At 56.0% G+C, this 14,260-nt stretch overlaps 1 protein-coding gene across 2 annotated transcripts in view; it reads right to left on the reverse strand.

Moving 5' to 3' along the window:
* Lingo1 (leucine rich repeat and Ig domain containing 1) overlaps window positions 1–14,260 on the reverse strand; it is a 107,920-nt gene that overhangs the window by 14,049 nt on the left and 79,611 nt on the right. Inside the window, exon 1 of one of the 2 annotated variants that reach the window (XM_032909339.1) lies at window positions 2,547–3,078. The exons of the other annotated variant lie outside the window; for it this stretch is intronic. Within the exon in view, the coding sequence (XP_032765230.1) occupies window positions 2,547–2,552 (6 nt within the window). The 5' untranslated portion in view covers window positions 2,553–3,078. Of the gene's footprint in view, window positions 1–2,546; window positions 3,079–14,260 lie in introns of those variants that run through there. 2 annotated transcript variants of the gene reach the window in all.

A 14,260-nucleotide genomic window follows, 5' to 3' on the forward strand; every position in this document is an offset into this window, starting at 1 on the left:
CCTGCCTTTTCAAAGCTTCCTTCGGAGAGACCCTTTACTCTAGAAACCCCCGATTCCCGTGTCACTGCAAAACCTGATGCTACGTCAGGACTCGACCAGCCATTTTCTCCTAAGAGCCTGACTCCACCAGCTCCACAGAGAAACTCCCACTTCTGGAGCACTCTGCGTTGGCTCTCTCCAGTCTACCTGGGACATTTTTAGTGCGTATCTAGCTCTACTCATTCATGCAGCTAAGGAGTCTATGTCCCCTCCAGGTTGTCCTTGCCAGGAGGTGCTAGGGCCTCATGGCATCGTTCCCTCGTCCAGAGGGTTGCCTAGATACTAGGGTAACCCACGAGGTCTACCCAAGAGCCAAGCAGGCAGCTCAGCGGGACGTTCAGAATAAACGCATGAATGAATGGGCTGCTATGCCATCATCTGTGAAACCAATGTGGCTCCTCAGAGCCGCGGGCACTAAGAGCAGCTGGGGGAGGCTTTTGGAAGGAGAGGGCCTTTTAGGAAGGGAAGCCAAGAGAGGATTCAGGCATATGGGGAAGACTGGTAGGGGCAGAACAAGATCCAGTCAGTAGGCTTGTCCTGGGAGGGGGACTTGGGGCTGGAAAGTCACACACACACAAAAGCCAGACCAAGATTCTCGCCTGCAGGGCCAGCCTTCTGCCTTCACAGGCACCTAACCGTGGCTCAGCGAAGCTGTCAGAACACAGGACCGGCTCAACTTTTTTGCTAAGCAACAGCTCATTCTGGGGGAGGAGGGCAGGGGTTCTCTAGAATTCTGAGTTCAGAAATTAAAACAAACAAACAATTGTCTAGATTGAGAAATGGATGTTTAGAGACGGAGGGAAAGATGAGTCCTCAGGATCAAAGAGGATCGTGACAGGCAGACGTCTCTCTACAGTCTCCTCAGGCTTGAGGATCCCTCCACGCACAAGGCATCAACCTCAGCATGCAGCACACACCCATCCCGTGGCTGCTTCCTAACCCTCACTTGCTCCAGGTCTAGGAAACATCAGGGTATGATGGAGCCCTGCCCAAGGCTGTCTCATATCCACTTTAGCTAGGGATGGGGGAAGGGACGCAGAGCCAAGAGCCCCACCAGGTTGTGTGGGGTCCTGCCCTTCTTTGGCCGGGCGGTTGGGTGTTGCCCTCGGGTCTTCTGAGACCGTGTGCCTTTTCCCTGGCACCTTCAGCGTGGCTCCAATGCTTTCTTTGCCTCTCCTTTCTATCACCTCCCTCTTGCCTCCCAAGCAAACCATGTGCCAGCACCCTCCCAGGGGTTGAGGACTCTGTACCCCTCTTGGCCCACACAAGGACAAAGGGCCAGGAGCAGTGGAACATCCACCACCCCTCACTAGCAGTCCTCAGTGGGGCCAGGTAAACCCCAGGATCTCTGCCGGCTTGGTGCCCCTGAGCTCCCTTGGCACCAAGGCCCGTGCTAAAGTCGTTGGCATAATGGCCAGCAGGGCTGAGCCCAGAGCCGGGAACCAGGAGAGCTGGGCGCCCTCTGGCTGTCCAAGCCCAGCCAAGGACTGAGGAAAGGCTGGGCTGGCAGAAAGGGGCTGGCCCAGATGGTCCTGCCCCCACCGCAGGCCTCTTGCACTCCCACCCACCAGGGCAGAGCTGTTCCCATCTTCCATGTGCCCCAGTCGCCACGGCACCCACCCACCACAGGGCATTTGAGAACAAAGGGGAGGTGCAGCCACAACAAGAGCTGGTCAGGGGCTGGTCAGGGACCCCAGCAATAAGAGACCTCAGGGGACTGCCCACCTACCTGGCCCCACCCCTCCTCAAAGTGGGACCCACCCAGAAAGAAACATCTGGGTGTCTTAGAGGGCAGGAAGCCCAAAACCCACCCGAATAGGGTGTGTTTGGGGGACATACACAAGAGGCTCCTTCCTCACCTCCCCCTTCTCAGCAGGCTCCCACTTCCCACCCATTTCCCTCGGTATGAAAAGTGGGGCAGGAGGAGGTGAGAAGCCCGGCTGAACGCAGACAAAGGGGAGCCCCGAAGGTTCCTGGGTCTTCCTCAACTGGACTCCCCCCCTCCCTTTTCTTCCGCCCTCCACCTCCCTTTCACCCAGGAGGAGCGAGAAAGGAGCCAGAAAGAGGCTGACAAGGCTCTTGTGGAGAGAGGGGCAATCCGAGCAGGAGCTTGGGGAGAAACTGTTTGCTAGCTGTGTCCCCAAGCGGGGGGGTGGTCTCTGGTCCACCGAAGGAGACTCACCCAGGGCTCAGAGAACATATCCTCTTGGGTGACCATTGCCCAGAGTGGGAGAATGATTTAGGGGGCACCAGGGCAGGGATGGAAAAGAATGGTAGGGATGACCACGGGTCCCAGCTTGCCAACCTGGGATCTGTTAGGACCGGCGGAACGAAAATGGGAAAATCATTTGAAACTTGAGGGTCAGGCCTGCGACCCCAAAGGGGGTCTGGGTGGTACAAGGTGTCCTACATAGCCCCAGGAGGGTGAAGCCTGGGCTGACAGCAGCTCCCAGAGGCACTCGCCGCAGGGCTGCCGACTCGGGCTCGGCCAAGGCGAAGGGGCTCACCTGCATCTCGGGCGCGCTGTCCGTCCGCTCGGCTTGGTCACCAATCGCATGTCTCTCTTGCCGGCGCGGCCCCAGCCCCAGCCCAGCCCCCCTCCTCGGTCTCCTCCTACAACACCTCCGCCCGGTCCGCGCGCCCTCGCAGGGCTGGCTATCCGTCTGTCTGTCCCACGCGGGCGGGAGCCCAGCCGGCCCTAGGGCAGGAGCTCAGGAGTCGGGGGCGGAGGCTGAGGCCGCGGCCGCGGCGGGCTGAGAAACGGGAGCTCTCAGGACGCCTGTCGCGGGCTCCCGGAGCCTGGCTCTGTCCCTCGGGCCGGCCGGGAGCGGCCGCCACCGCCTCTACCGCTGGGGCCGGGGTCGAGGCCGGGCGTTCTCCGCAGCGGTGCCGGGGCCAGGGCTGGGGCCGGTGGACAGCTGCTGCGCATGCTGCTCTGAGCCCCGCGTCGGGAGAGGGGCCCGAGCGGCGCGGGTGGGGACTCCGCGCGCTCCGGGACCGGGACGGGTCCAGGTCCGGCCGCCTCCTGAGCAGCCGCCCGCTCCGGCTCCCGCGCCGGCTCCCGCTCGGGCTCCGCGCTCTGCCGCGGCGTGGGGAGGGAGCGAGAGGAGCGAGCAGCGAGCCAGGGAGGGAGGAGGGACAGAGGGAGGGAGGGAGGGAGGGAGCTAGTGAGCGAGCTCTGGAGCGGGGCGGGGGAGGAGAGAGAAGGCGCGGCCGCAAAACCTGGGTGGGGGTCCTTCTTTCAGAGAACCAGGCGAAGATCGAGGAGCGTCCCGGCAGCTGCCCAGAGCCCAGGGGGCAGCGAGAGTGGCAGCGGGGCGCAGACGAAGAACGCTCCCGGGCCGGCGCCCCCGCGCTCCCGCCCTGCACCACGCAGCGCCCCTCTGGGTCCCAGGCTCCAGCAAGTCTTAAGCCAGCCCAGCCCGCGGTCTTCCCAGAGTGCGTGCACCTATTGGCGTGTGATTTGTCTCTGGCCACATGCGTGTGCATGTGAGCGCGTGTGTTCACACGTGTTAACTGGGGTCACTGCACACTGCCATGTGGACCGACACACGCACGTGGACAGACAGGGACCCCCACCTGGCCACGGTTGTTTAGAGGACGGCTTGAGGAGGGTCAGGTCTTGACCCCTCCTCTCGAATTGTCCAAGATACTCCCCACCTCCCCACAAGACACCACCACCACCACCACCACCACCACCACCACCACCACCACCACCACCACCACCACCACCACCACCACCACCACCACTTCCTACGGATCTTAGGGCGAGGCCGGCCGCTGGGAAGCACAGGAAGGGGATGTGGAGGCCGAGCTGGCTAAGTGGGTCTACCCGGGGGCCAGGTCTAGAATCTGCTTTAGCATCCTAGTCTCCACCCCGTCGGGTTTTCTGTCCAGCAGAGGGCAGCAGGTCTACCTGGAAGGCTCCGGACCATGGCACTCTACTAAGTGACCAGCAGAGGGCAGTATAGACTGGGCTCAGCTATTTACCATCTAACTCCCTAAAATAAATACTGAGTTTGGTGGTTACCACATTTCAGATGACTCCAAAGAATAAGACCTTTATATCGAGACCCAGACTGTTCTTGGGCCACAGATCAGAGACTAGCCTGGCAAGGTGGCCTGGTAAGGGCGGCGGTGTAGGGAGGCAACCCTTTGGGACCTCACATCCTTCTACAGTATCTCTTTCCATCTGCTTGAAGCCAGATGCCCCTTAAAACCATGCCAGCTTTATTAGAATAACCATCAATGAAGACACCACAAGGCAGAGTTCCCTTCTCCCCATTAGCACCTCAGAACTACCGATAGTTTGCAGGCAGGCAAAGAAGGAAGCTGTGCAGGGCAGGAAGAGACCAGCGCAAGGCCTGTGCCTTTCTGGGGTGGGCAAAGATCCCGTTCCCAGTGCCTTGTTCGCTTTCCAAGGAACCAGACTGGCATTTCAGAGATGCCTGTCTGTCTTGGAGAGGCCAGCTTCAAGTCCCCACCCCCAGCACTGTCTTGATTTCCACAGACCAGCCTCACACACATAGTCCAAAGAGTTGCACAAACCTGTTCCAGCGAAACCGATCCTGGATACCTCTCAGCCTCACTGGCAGACCACTGCTTGGGACATTCCTGCCTTGTCTACATCCATCCTTATCTCAGGCCTACCTAGAGCCCCTTCCCCGCAGGTGTGGGTGATGCTCCCTGCATCTTACATTCTTCTTCCAACAACTTCAGGAAGAGGCACCACTAGTCCCCTGAAATAAAGAGCAGGAACCCCAGGCTCGGAAAGGTTACGTGACTTGGCCACGGTCACACTGCTTGTAAACCGTGGAAAGGGAATTTGAATGGCTTTCCAGGGCTGAGTAAACCAGTGGGAGGCAGGCTTGGCAGAGGGACTTACTGGTAGGAGGGGAGGTGGGGCGGCCACACGAGTCCCCTCCCTTCCAGAGACTAGCGCAGGCGGCTCATGGGTCCCCCATTCCGTGATCCTTGCACCCCCTTCCCAGTCTCCCCAGCTCCCCCACCCCGGCTGTTTGTGAGTTACCGGTGAGCTCCCGCCCTCCCTCGCCGCCTCCTCCCACAGCCCGACAGGAATAGACGCTCCCTAGCTCCTGCGTAAAGGCTCTGCCAGACCCGATGCGGGGCGGGGAGCGGGGGCGGGGGCTATTCCTGGTGCGGCGACTGACGCAGGCAAGGCGCGGCCACCGCAGATCTCCGCCCCCGACTCACCTGCTCCCTGCCTCAGTGATCTGGTCGGAGAAATGGGGGAGAGTCCATCGGCCCCATTGTCAGTCTCTAGTTTCTAGATGAGGAAGCTGGTGTGCTAGGCTGAGATCTTGTGGTGCCCATCTACCCATCTTCCTTCGGTGTCCTGGGGCGATGGAGGTGACACCCCAGCTACGTTGAGGTCGTACTCCTCCACTGTAAGGTAGCCCAGCCATAGCTCTTTCTCTATGTCTCCTGAAGAAACGGTCCTTCTCAGGTTCTCAATCTTACTCCACCAGAGGAAACGATGGGAAAGGGGGCTTGGGGAGGGTGGGACCACTACAGTCTGAAGAAGCCTTTGAGGGCTCTGCTGGGGCCTGGTCCCTGACCTTATCATTCTGACCCCAAAGGGAGTAGGCTAACACTGGGTCCCCTCCAGATGACTGGTGGGGTGGCCCTCAATGCTCTCACAGATCCCAGGGCCACTGGTGAAGCATTGGGATGGTCCAGTTGGGGGACTTTACTAGAAACAGAAGTACAGCCAAGGAGTGCTCACTGGACACCTGCAGGCTTTTGTTGGTCTTCCTCCTAGGTAGTGAGACTTTCTCCCAGTTTCCATTGTTTCAAGAACAAACGAGGATCTGTATCTTCTAAGCCTGCCTCCCTCCCCAGACTTAACAGCCTTAGGCAAGGCCTACCCCACTGTTGCTCTCTGTCCCTCCACTAGGAGCTCCCAAGAGCGAGCAAAGGGACACAAAGGAGATGCTGGTCTCCCTGTACAATGAGGAAATTCCTAACAAAGTAGGAGCCAATGGCTTCAAGGAACCAGTCTTTTGTAGCCTGAATTCTGGCCACAGAGCGGGGGCGGGAGTAAGTTTTCCGGGGCAGGTAGATGAGAGGGCTACCTTTTAAAACACACCACCCAATCTGTAAGGGTTCTAAGCTCTGTGTTCCTTCTTCTCATTTCAAGAATGGCATGGCCGCCAGCCGTGGTGGCTCACACCTGTGATCCCAGCATCCAGGACACCGAGGCAGCAGGGATGGGGGTGAGGTGGGGGGTGGGGCTGCTGCAACTTCCCAAGACAGCTGTCTCAAAATAAAATAAAAATAAACGCAACAAAGAAGGACTGAGCTTGTTGGTCCTGTCACACACACGAGAGAGCCAAAGCTCGGCTGACTGCTGCACTGCCCACGTTTGTCCTGCTCGAGAGAAGCCAGGCTGGACTTTGGTTGTGTGTGATCACTGTGCATGGCCCAGCTCTCTTCTTCTCTCACCCTTAGGGCTGAGGTTTCAGGAGGCAGGGCCCTAACAGGAACAGGGATCCCCTGAGGCACAGACCGGAGAGGGTGTCACACACAAGCCTGCCTCCTTGTCTGCTGGTCCTGCCTGCTTGCATCCCAGCAGCTCATAGGGTTTTACGATGATGGTTATTTCTGAAGGCACTTGAAATTAATGACGGCTCTAAAATGGCTGGGACAGCAGAGTCATTGCTGAGACCTCTAATTAGCAAGAAAAACGGAGCTGAGGAGCTAGGAGTCGGTGGAAGCTGGGTGAGCAGCAGTGGGCATGGGATAGGGGATGAAGAGGTAGAGCTCACACTCAAGCCTTTGGAGCTGGGTGCTCGGGCAAACCTCATATTCCAGTTTATGTCACAAGCTAAACATTACCTTGCTGTGTGACCTTGAAGGGAACAACTGCCCCTCTCTGGGCCAACGTTCCCTCAGTTATATGCCAAGGCCTCAGAGCTCTTCAGCCCTGCCTAGCCTATGGGGACATTGGGATAAGGCTCCTGAGTTCCTTAGATGAAAATTCTAGGCTCCTAGAAAGCTGAATTCTATAATACCTGGGAGCTACAGCAGAGGCCCCAGACTACGCCACACTCTGCAGCCTCTTATGCCGGTGTTATGGAGTCCGTGGCATAGTGAAGTCCTAGAGATTCGGGCTGGAGTAAAGGGATTGGGACCTGGCAGTTAATCCGTCAGTCAGCGTCCTGTGATGGTCCTATGATGGGGCAGAGAAGGGAGCAGGGACCCGAGGGAGCTGGAGGGAAAGTCCCCACTTGGAAGTGGCCCTGTGGCCAGGCTTTGAGCCCTTTTGGCTTCAGAGGGCTTCACTCAGGGCTGGAGTTGTGGTGCCATAGCTGGAGCAGAGCAGCCAGCAGCCCTCTAGAGGTGGCTAAGCACTGAGGGGAAGCTGGGAGACTCTGAGGTTTCAGCAGAAGCCATGGCAGGGTTGGGAGGCTGCCTGGCCTGGATATGGCTGGCATCTATGGGGGCTGAAAAGTAAGAACTCTGTCTGAAGCCAATCAGTGGGTACCCTGCCCACTCCAAAGTCCCGAAGAAAAGACCCAGTGGTGCTCCTGACCTTGAGTTGCCCTGGAATGGAAGGAGCCAAAGTAGTGTCCTCTCCACTGGGGATAAAAAGGTTAAAGTGGGAGCAAAATAAATAAATAAATAAATAAATAAATAAATAAATAAATAAATAAATTGCAAATCTAAATAGCAATTTGTACAGAGGGACCACTCTGCAGCTCTCTGGGACCCTGGGCTCCGTGCTTGGCAGAGCAGCTGCTCCTAAGGGTCTGAGCTTGGCCGTCCCCACGGAGACACGAGGAGAAATTTGAGCTAATGCGTGCAAACAGGCAGCACTGTTAGCAAATCCATTCATTAAGCACTCATCTTGAGTTCCGACGTGCTAGAGACTTGTCTATTAACTTAGCTCAGAACCTGTTATTATCTGAGGTCAGAGGCAGTGTAGTAGATTCAGAGGCACCCAAGCAGCCTCATGTCCTAGTTCCGGAAGCTCTCTCTCTCTCTGTCATGTGACCCTGGACAAGCCACTCCGCTTCCCAAGCTTCAGCCGCCCTGCCCTTAGGCAGACCTAAAATGACTTCTAGTGACCCCTGCCTTCCAGTCTCCCAGTGCGTCTCCCCAAGCCCCCCTGAGTGCAGATGGACCAACTGACTCCCGCTCCCTTTCCTCCTGCTGCCCCAGGGATTCACACATGCCAATCAAGCGCTCTAACCCTGAGCGACTCGCTTCTGAGGAGTAGAATATGGCGAAGGGACAGGATGTCACTTGGGATATAAGATCATAAAACAGATGTGGCTTCCATCTTGGATGTTCTTTGTCCGTGGTGGCTTGCCTATTCTAAGGGAATCTGCTTCTATGCCACTAGCAGCTCTGACGAGAAGCCCACTTGGAAAGGAGCGATGCTCCCCGAGCAGAGCCCCGAGGAGACCACAGCTCTCTGGATACCTTCATGGAGTACCCAAGAGACCCTGAGTCAGAGATGCCAGGTCTACCTCACTTGGATCCCCCCTGTGAGCAATCTATAAAGTCATATGTATTTGTTTTAAGCCACTGTGGGTGTGGTTTGTGCACCTGGCTAACGTATGCTCTACCCGCTACATGCGTGCAGTCATTCCTTGCTCCCACCACGGGTCAGGGCATGGGTTAATGCAGGCAAAGTGCTTCCTGCCAGTGGGGTGAGGAACTGCACAGACGCTAGCTTACCGCCTGATAAGGTTGACAAGGTGCACAGTCTGGTACTCAGCAGCGCCTTGCTGGGTGCACATCGCAGAGAAACAAGAGGTCCCCGCCCCCCACAAGGGTTTTGTAACAGCAAGGGTCAGAAGCCTTGGATGTACCTCTCAATGGCAGGGTGATGGACAGAGCGGCGTGATCACCCAACAGAATGACAAATGACGGTGCAGACAGACACAAGAGTCACACAAGTCAGCGTGGGCAATCCTATAACAGGGAACAAAGCAAAGGTGCAAACGAGGCCACAGCATCGTGTCAAGTTCAAAAGCATAGCCTACGACCTGAGCTCAGATACCTACACATGTAGGGAAAGTATCTACACAGGGGGTGACCGCCACCTCTCAAAGACAGACGGAAGTCAGGCCCACCCCACACCTTGGGCCCCCCACACCCCCAAACAGTGCACTGCTCCTGTATTAACTGCTCAGTCAGTAACTCATTTGATCTCTCAACAACCCCGGGGTTAGGGCCATCCTATTACTTGTTCTTGAGAAAGAGACTGAGGCATGGGGTCCCCAGGGAAAGAGCCCTGGGCTTGGAATTTACTTTGCTGTTACTATGGAAGGGCATGGCCTCTGGCTTGATTTTGGTTACATGGGGGACTTCTCCTCAGCTTCCTAAATAGTGTAGGCTGAGATGTGGCAACATTTTGATTAATCAGTCTGTAGTCTGTGTGGAGCCTCAGGAGCCAAGCCTAGCGCCAGCCGTGAGACTTATGAGGAGAGTGGACAAAAGAAGGTGGGGATGGGACCTTCTGATTCAAGACAGCTCAAGTTTCTGCAGGCTCAGCTCACAGACGAAGGCTGAGGCTAAGGAATAGGACTCGACATTTGTGTCTTGATAGGTCCTCACGTAAGCCTCAACCACATCCACAGGGGGACTGTTGTCATCCCCGTTTAGCCAATGAGGAAACAGTATCAGAAAGGGCGAGCGACTTCTCCAACCCACACAGAAGATGTGAGATTGAGGGACTGGCTCTCACTCTACCCTGCCCTGCCCTCTTGTGACGGCATGTAGATGAGAGTCCCGGCTTGGCTGCCCACAGGACAATCTCAGTCTAAACCAAGATAGTGTAGGGGGTCTGGGAGCAAGAGGACCGACTGGGAAGGACTTGCTGTCTTGGGATAAAGAGGCAAGTGCTTCAGTGGACTCACTAGTGACAGACACCCGGCCACCCATCCATCCTTCTATCCATCCATTCGTGCATTTATCACTCAGCAAACATTTGCCATAGCTTTCTCTGTACCTCCAGAGTCCATGGTCTAGCAAACAAGACTCAACCCAGTATGATACAGGCTGTGTTTGCACACACACAAAGCAGGCACTGGGGAGTCAGGACAGACATTCTGCAGGTAGTCATGGCTGTGCTGAATCAAACAGTGAGAAGAAGACAGCTATGTGTACAGAGGTGGGGAGGTGTGTCACACAGACAGCAAGGCTGCAGAGACCTCACCCAAGGTGGGGGAAGACTACTGCTGGCCAAAGAGACTCAAGGGGGTTCAAGGCTGAGCTAGGCCACCTCTCCTAGTCTGCAGGAAGCTGGGTCCCTGGGCTATGGCAGCCCTGTGGGACAGGCTGGGCCCTGCTCCAGAGGGATTTAGAGCAGGGGAGTTCAAACCATAACGGCGCGTGTAATTATGTGCAAAACTGAAGGAGGGTTTCTTAATAATTGATGGTGGGAGAGAGTAAATATCGGCAGAGGCACCCGGCTGCATCGCCCCGTCCCGTCTGGCTGGGGCCCAGGGCAGCCACTAGGCTGCTAATATGCCTATAAATTATTGAACTTATAAAGAAGAAAGCAGGTGTCATGTCGTACCCATAAACAGCTTGTTAGCTAAGACTAACGAAGGGGCGGTGGGCCCCTTGGCATGGCATCCATTCCCCTATCCTGATCACAGAGGGAGCCAGAGACAGGGAGGGGGGGACAGAGGGAGGGAGGGAGGGAGGGAGAGAGAGAGAGAGGTCTGCCTCCTATCCCACCTCCCACCATCTGACCTACTGTGGCATCTGGTGGTGCTGGATGGAGAGAGGAGGCCAAATTGTGAACAGTAGGCAAATGGGGCCATGCCCCTGCCTTAGAGGTTGAGACGCACATGAAATGGGGAGGCCTGTGGGGTGCACTTCCTAAGGAAGCCACTGTAGATTCTATCACCTTGGCAGATCATCTGTCCTCTCTGAGCACCCCTTCGTTGCAGATGCCTGGGACAGTCTACTTCAGTAGGCTATCAGGGGGATCCCAGGAACCTACATGTATGACATTCCCGGTGCAGAGCAAGCTTTGGGAATGGGTGGCCCTCCCCACCCACCTCCACTGCACAGAGCCTCCTAATTAGATCAGACCTAATGAGGCTTCCCTCTGCCAGGCTGTTTACGCTCCATTAAGGCCTGAGTCCAGGACAGCAGCCGGGGAGGCACAGTGGAAGTGGGGGGAGGAGCTGGGCTGCCAGCACCTGGCCCACCCAAGCACAGGCATCCCATTCCAAGGAGTAGAGAGGAAAAGTGGATCCAGGGCCCCAGAGTCACAGCTGCCAGAATTGGCTCTCAGGAGCCTGATAGGTGTCCATGGTATGCTTAGCTCTGTCAGGGGAAGCATCCAAATCCCTAGGTCACCTCCAGCAAATAGGGTGCGAGCCTGGCCCACTTCTTGAGCTGACAACCCTTACCAAGTCCTGATACCCACCAAAGGGCATATCCCTTAAGTGGTTTCCTTCTCCTGGAGGGAAGAAGGAAATCCTAAAAGCCTTACCTCACTAAATAAGCCTTAGGCTGGCCTCTTCTCCCAGGGGTGGAGGCTGGGGAAGGCCCACTTTTGTTTTATCTTCTGTAGACTCCTGCTGCCCTCAATATCTGCTTTATAGACCCACACAGAGGCCCTGGGGCTGTCCAAAGCCACATAGCAGTGAAGTATCTGGAGCCCAGCCTCCTGATTCCCCCTCTGACTTGGATCTTAAGCTTAGCCTTCTTGGTCAGGTAGGGTTAGGTAAGCCGGGAGCTCCCTTCCTGCCTGGCTATCTAGCCCGTGCTGAGAAGAGTTGGGACAAGTTGTGGTGGTAGGGGGCAGTGGAATTATCCATCCATACTGGCATAGTCAGAGAGTGAATGGAGGAATCCTCAAGGTACAGCCTACTCTGGGCTTTAAGGGCCGTAAGAGGGGCATCTTTAGTCTGGGGCCACAGGCCATGTGTGAGATGCAGGAACTCTCAGTCTAATTGATATCAGCTTATATCAAACTGAGTGGAGAGTGAACAGAAACATGCCAGAGTGGCCACTAGGGGACAGCAAGACAGGTCGGACCTCTGGACAGTTAGCAGGGGGACCCGAATCCTTGGATAATATGGGCAGGGATGGCCATGGATCAGAGGAGACCCACCTCTGGAGCAGGCTGAGGCAGAGGTAGCTTGAGGTAGCCTCCAGGCCCTCTCCCTTTTTCGTCCAGGCAAACTCTTGATGGTGCTAAAAGGAGAAGCCGGAATATCTATGATGTCAGGTCACACCCTGGGGACAGTGGCCATGTGAATTAGGTGACAGGAGGGAGGTCAGGAACCTGTGGTCTGCAGTCTCCATGGGATCTGCTCTGCCTGCACAAGTCTATCCTCCCTCACTTTAAATACCAAACTCAGGCGTGGTTCTCCATACTGTTATGTCCACGTGTGAGAACCCCTCGCCCCAGTTCAGGTCCCATACTCAAGGAGTTATAGCTCTGGCCCAGACTCAGAAGGCAAAGTAAAGTTTCAGGGAGCTGGCCCTGTTTTCTGGTGGGCAAAAGAGATTCCTAGCATGAGATGGGTTCTATTTGTCAACAAGGCCATGATGGGTGTGATGACTGGGTGGAGCTTCGAGAACATAGCCTTTTCTGGGAAAGCACTTGTATTGTTCTTCCCTTGCCTGCCTTGTTTGATCGCAGCACTCATGAGACTTCAGTGACATAGCCTACACTGAGCCTTCTGACCCTTGGAATAGGGCCAGCACACCTCACCTTCAGGAGGATGAAGCCACTGTGAGCAGAGGGCCAGGGTGGGCTGCTCTGTGGATATCTAGTTAGGGGATGTTTGGGGGGATATACCTGTGTTGTGTTGTACACCTGTGTGCCATGTGTCAGGGCGAAATGTAGTGCTTGTCATTTGAGTCAGGGTAGGTCAGCCATAGACCTTTCTACATCTCTTTCTGTTCTTCAAGACCCATCAGCCATGGGCAAAAGTTCCTAATCTCCTCTGCAGGGTTTGCCTTCTGGGCAAAAGAGAGCCACAACCACAGACAGTGCCCTTGATCCAACTCTCTCTGCTTGCTTGACCCAGGGCAGGTGGGTGAGGGAGGATGCCCTGATACGGGGATTCCTGGGGCAAATGTAAGCATCTTCTTCCTCTTTCTGTCCCTACCCCCTCCACATGTGCCAGTTCTGCCACTGAAAAAGGAACTTGTCATTTCTGGAGGGGGGAAATGGGTCCCAGAGCAGGCACAGGGGCAGGCTGAGCCCTTGCCAGGCCCTTTTATTTGTTTATTCAGTTTTGGTTTGCTTGAGACTGATTTTCTTTGTGTAGCTACCCTTGGCTGTCCTGGAACTCACACTGTAGAAGAGGCTAGCCTCAGACTCAGAGATCTGTCTGCCTCTGTCTCCTGAGTGTTGGGATTGAAGGTGTGTGTATCAGCATGCCATGCTCCTAGCTAGGTTCTTACTGGTCACTTTGAAACCATGGGAAGAGGTTGCCCCGCAGAGGATGGGCAGTATCCACTTCACTGAGAGAGAGAAGGTGACCTTGGTGAAACCAGGACCCTAGGCAAGCCCTGACCCTGGCGACTGTCCTGGAAGTCTGAGCTGGGCACAGGGGCTCCCTGGGTGGGAGCACATGGAATAATAGATCAGATGGCAGCCTGAGATTTCAGACCCCAGGAAGGCTCCCTGCAGTCTCAAATTTAAACATGGGTGTGCACACTGAGGCAGTGTGTTCACACCACCTGCTGAGGTGTGAAACCAGCCAGAAATACCTGTGCCCGTTGTGGTGGCTCAGCAGGCAAGTGGGGAGACAGGCCTGGTATGCCCTCAGGAAGTTCCAGTGACTCAGACTGCATCGCGCCCCACCCCCTGCCCCGTACATCCAGACTCCCTTCCTCCCATGTACACAATCTAAGAGCCGTGATCCGTCTACCCAGAGCAGGGCAGGGAGGCTGCCTCAGACGACTCAGGGGGCACAGGGGGTCTGGAGTAAGAGGTCCTGGCTGCAGGCTTGCCACCAGGAAACTGGGGTCAAAAGGTCCCCGTCATACGGTGGGATGGGTAGGATGAGCTGAGGGCTCACTCATCACTCTCCCTAGAGTCATCCAACCTCAAGGCCACTCGTTCCAGCAGCAGCCAACTCTTCACACTTCAATTTGGCTGTGGCATTTCCACCTCGGTGAGTTGGCGGTAGAATGGGCTGCCTATGTGTGCCTCATGGCTAGAGGTAAATACCAGCTCATGTCTGAAGCAGGGCAAGCAGACAGACATATT

Source organism: Rattus rattus, chromosome 8 (genome assembly GCF_011064425.1).
Source record: "Rattus rattus isolate New Zealand chromosome 8, Rrattus_CSIRO_v1, whole genome shotgun sequence".
NCBI lineage: Eukaryota > Metazoa > Chordata > Mammalia > Rodentia > Muridae > Rattus > Rattus rattus.